This window comes from Limulus polyphemus, unplaced genomic scaffold (assembly GCF_000517525.1).
Source record: "Limulus polyphemus unplaced genomic scaffold, Limulus_polyphemus-2.1.2 Scaffold570, whole genome shotgun sequence".
In the NCBI taxonomy this organism is placed as follows: domain Eukaryota; kingdom Metazoa; phylum Arthropoda; class Merostomata; order Xiphosura; family Limulidae; genus Limulus; species Limulus polyphemus.
This window is the reverse complement of record NW_013666180.1, coordinates 118,000-123,240: the sequence shown is the minus strand read 5'-3', so window position 1 is coordinate 123,240 and position 5,241 is coordinate 118,000. Positions and strand designations below refer to the sequence as shown.

The window sequence follows — 5,241 nt, the reverse complement described above, 5'->3', positions numbered from 1 at the left end:
CATCCCTACATAATAGCAGAGGCGCACAGTGTAGTAGAATGTTAATAGACAAAAATAGGATAAATTAAACTCAATTGTTATTGAATAGCTATATATATTGCTGTATGTTAATTCTTGCCTCTGCTATTATGTAGGGATGATGCAAATGCCATCCCTACTGTCTTGTTTTCATTGTATTTGAAGCATTGGTAGTAGCCACCCCTTTATTTACTTACTTTTTTTTTAAAGCTTTTCCTTTACTTGTAAATAATTTAAGATTGGAATGTGGGAACACTTATATAGGACAAACTAGAAAAAATTTGAAATAAAAAATTTAAGGAACGCAAAAGAAATGTTAAAAATAAATATCTCGCCTTTACTCGAATATACCGATAAAACTAAACACAAAATTCATGGGGGAATACTTATTTTGATAAACCTAGGTGTATTAACGGTAGTCATAATCATGAATCTACTGAAATCATCAAATATGATAAAAATAATTCTAATGTATTAAGTAGGAATGAAGGGCCAGAGGGGCATTATTAACAAATGGCGTAAAATTATTAAAGCTGAACTTGCATATAAATTTGATCACGCAATTCTTCAGTAAAGTATGTATGTTATAAATCTTCCAAAATATTGCATTCCTGCCGATGACGAAGTAGTATGTCAATACATGTTGAGTTTATGAGATTGTACCCAGTCTCAAGATGTTTGTACTTTAATTATTGAGTAAATGTTTTATTATATTTTGAGACTGGGGGCTGTCTCATTTTTAAATATTTATTGTGTACCAATAAAAGTCAGTTTCTGTGTGTTACTAACATTTACACAAGTGTCTATTTAACTTTAATACATCTAAAAGACATTAAGGTTAGCTGTATTTTGTATCGTTATTTTAAGCGGTTATCCTTACTCTAGATAGGTTCATTTCAGTCAGTTAGGAAACTTGTTGTGTGAAGGACAGTGTGTGAAAAGGTGGAAAATACAAGGGTCAGTTCACGCCCTACACAGTTTAACAAGTATGGAAGATGTAGTTATTTAACCTACAACACTACTTGATGAAGTGTTGTTTAGAACACTGTTAAGTTCAGCACTAAATGTATTGTATTACCGCAACATGTGATTCTGGTTTTCTTGAATTTCGCACGTTGATAATTTAAACAAGTGACTAAATAAAATGGTTTCTAGTCAAAGTATATCATACAACGATCTTTAAGGTTATTGTTACTAGTTCGTGTTACTTATATATGCGTATATTGTATTCACTATATTTCATACAATGTTTGCATAAAACGAAATGAAATCATCTTTTCCACACTATTATTGAAAACAAGTACAAATAGAGAATTTAACATCTTAAATTCAGTTCTTTCAATCTGTGTGTTTCCTTTCAATATATCTTTCATTCATCAACAAAATAACAAGATTTATCTCAAGCTATTAGTCAACGTAACATTAAATAACTTTTACTTTGAATACATGTTTATAACTGTGAGCTTGCCTTATAAGAAAAACTTTGGTCTTGTACCAAAAAAAAAAAAATCACCCCTTTGCTTCCCATAAATCTTTACAATGTTATATATTTTCTATTTCGTTGAGTCTACTTTTTTTTGGCGAGACAACTTTTAAATCATTCTTTTCTTCGTATCAAGTTAATTAGCAATTTTCTTGCTACAGCATTTTTATTTTGCTGTTTAACTAATTCTATTTCATGTAATCATTAAATTATTATCGATATATAAAGCCATTTCCCTTCTTTGTTAACGTCGGAAAGTCCAGTTTAAGAATTTCCTTTGTTTTTTATCCTACTCTCACGTTAAGAACCACTTATTGCCTACATGTCCAATATACAAACGTGCTTTATAGCTCTCTTGGACTGTCTGTTTAATTATCATATAATATATAGGCGTACAAGTTTGTGATTGTAAAATAAACATTGATGATTCTTTAACACTAGCGTTTATATTTTTGTGTGTATATATACTATTTCATTGGTGATTAGATTTTAATTATGTATTCGTTATCTTTTTTTTTTTGCCCAGATAGAAAGTATTGTTTTGAACTAAGAGTATTTCCTTGTGTACAGCTCAGTATGACTGTTCCGTTTCACGCTCAGATAATTATCCTTCCAATGTGACAGAGTATAATCATTCTCAGCTCGTCGCACTACACTCAGTCCATACGTCAGGTTCGAGGCCATTTCAAAAACTACTGCTTATTGTTTTTAAAATTAATGCTTTTAATGATGTCTTCTCACAGCTTTAGCTAAAGTGTTTGTAAGTTATTTTTCAACATTGTTATCTCACCCCATAAAAACATCGTATTGGATCGTAAAGGTCGAAATAAAATGTTGATATGTGTTTGAAAAATAATGAAAATTGTAAGACAGGTTCATAATATTAAGACAACTTACGATATTTACTTGTCTGTTTTGGCTTGTAGGCGAGTGTGAATGAAGTGCATATTTTAAAATTATCTTCCGGGAAATATGCATGACCTATAACTTCGTTGTGGATAATTTGAAGAAAACAATACATTTATTGTTCATGCAGTTACATATAAATACACAACATATTTCCTCTTTACAAAACTAATTTGTATGGTTAATGCCGTTATGGACTGTAGTTTGTCCTTTCAATGATTTACATTGTATTTCCTTAGTCCGTTGTGTTGAATTTTTGTGAACTTGTTTATATTTGTTCTGCAAAAGATTTGCTGTTAATAAATAGTTGATGTTCACCATGTTGATAGTTCGTTTTAATTCATAACTGTTTGCCATTTACATTAATGTTGTAGATTTAAACGTATGTTGAACAAGAAATATCTCGAGTCGGGTCGAAATTTCTTCGATTCTGTGACTGGTTTGTACAGTCGCAAATAAAAGTATTTGGGCAGTTGAAAAAAAAAAGAAATCAAAGAAAGCGATTTATGTCCTTTCTAATTGTTCTATTGAAAAAATATATATTAAAGATTCAGCTTTACAATAAGATAAACATTTTATATAGCACGAAGAAAAAGAAATGCAAAACTAATTTTATACTTTGACAAAAGTGTTTAGGCAAAAACATGTTTCGAATGAAATCGAGACGTTGTTAATTATTGACAATTATCATGATTGAAAACCAACACATTACTATAACTGTAAAATACATAAATCCATAATCATTAAATGCTGAAAATAAATGGTAAGATTGTGATCTAAAAAAGCAACAAAAATGATTAAAATTAGAGTACAGCAACGATCTCAAAATGGCAATGATACAACTAAACAAAACAAGAAAAACTACCAGAAAAATAGATAACATAAAAACTTGGTTTGTCAAAATCATTGTGTTGACAAACACCAAAGAACTGGAACTACCGCGACTAGCTCCAGGTATAGGAGACAAGCAAGATTTCTGAAAAATCTGAAAAAAAGAATTGTTAGAGCAGCTCGGCAAAATCCTCAGATTACTGCAAAAAACTGACACAAGAAATAATAGAATATAGACAAATTCATAAGTAAACCGTTTAATAATACCTTAAGATGAATATCCATGGACTAAAACCAAGATGCAAACCTTTGATGAAAATGATGCTCAAAGGAAAGCGAGTATAGTTTTCCATTTAATACTTGAAGTTTGGTTTGTTTCGCGCAAAGCTACACGAGGGCTATCTGCATTAGCCGTCCCTAATTTAGCAGTGTAAGACTAGAAGGAAGGCAGCTAGTCATTACCACCCACCGCCAACTCTTTTACCAACGAATAGTGGGATTGACCGTCACGTTATAACGCCTCCATGGCTGAAAGGGCGAGCATGTTTGGTGTGACGGGGATTCGAACCCGTGACCCACAGATTGCGAGTCGAGCGCCCTAACCACCTGGCCATGCCGTACCTATACCTTGAAGAAGCTCAATGATTTCTTCAACCAAATTTTATGGTCAAACGAATCAAATTAGAACTTTTTTCATCAAGAAAACATAAACATGTTTGGAGGAAGAGAGGAGAAGAATTTAAAGAAACGTTCATCATGCCCAGTGTTAAACATGATGGAGGGTGTGTGATAATATGGACTTGACTTTCTTCTTCAGGTAATGACGACTCTTTTATTGTAGAAGGATCAATAAATGCTACAAAATATAAATATATTTTGCACTGTCATTTGTGACCCAGTAATATAAGGTTTATCGTTCAGAAGTTTGTATTCCAGCAGGACAATGACCCTCGGCATTCTGCAAAGTCTAGGAAGGAATTTCCGATAAAAAAAGAAAAGAAAAAAGATTACAGTTATGGATTGGCCATCTCAGTCCCCAGACTTGAATCACACCGGGATGTTGTGTATTATCATTTGAAGGTTGTTGTATCAGAAAGAAAGAAAAGTCAGTTGTAGACCACAGAGCTGTACGTGTTGAAGAATGGGCAAATATATCTTCGGAAAGATGCTAGAAACTGGTTTTAAAAAATTAAAATTTGTAAAGGAAGCAAAGGGTGGGTCCACAAAATACTAAAGTAATGGTGCTCAAATACTTTCGTCAAAGTATGACATTAGTTTTGAATGTTTTAATTTTTTAGTTTATGCATGTCATTTGATAATTTCTTGCTTTATTAGAAAGCTCAACCTATACTTAAATGTATATTTTAATAGAACAAATAAAAACGATAGAAATACTTTTAATACGTATTTTTAAACTGCCCTAATAGTTTTGTCTGCGACTGTGGCTAGAAAAGAAGGAAACCATTTTAGTTCATTAACGACAAACGTATGTCAGTTTTGGAGAACTTTCTTACAACTTAAATTAACTGAAAAACAATTGTTCAGACACTAAACCATTTTCTGGGTGTTTGCTTATAATCCTCTAAAGAAATTCACGTTTTTCCACCGAATTCCTCGAATAAGGGTTTGGATTCCTAAGAACCCTTTTGAAATATTCAGTACTTTTAATTAATGTTTAAGAATTTCACACTTCAAATACTAAAAATCACTTCCATGGCAGGAAAATTACTCACTTATGTAATGGAAAACTAGGAAACACCAAGTGATACAAATGTGAATTGTTTGAGAAGAACTACGTCATGTAATGAACGTCGATTTTAAACAAATATTCCTCAATAATTAAAACGCTAGCGCCATCTGTTAAATCGTAGAAATTAATCATGCTATTTTCACAATGATTCATATTTTCAAAACGAGACCCAAAACTCGAGCGCTTTCGAATAGTTGGGCCCGGCATGGCCAGGTGGTTAAGGCACACGACTCGCAATCTGAGGGTCGCGGGT

The 5,241-nt window shown here is 32.2% G+C and overlaps 1 protein-coding gene across 1 annotated transcript in view; it reads left to right on the top strand.

Annotated features, from left to right (window-relative positions):
* Window positions 1–2,720, top strand: part of LOC106459162 (sodium/calcium exchanger 1-like) — a 104,796-nt gene extending 102,076 nt beyond the window's left edge. Inside the window, exon 9 of the mRNA XM_022385595.1 lies at window positions 2,028–2,720. Within this exon, the coding sequence (XP_022241303.1) occupies window positions 2,028–2,122 (95 nt within the window). The 3' untranslated portion in view covers window positions 2,123–2,720. The remainder of the gene's footprint in view (window positions 1–2,027) is intronic.
* Window positions 2,721–5,241: the final 2,521 nt, after the last annotated feature.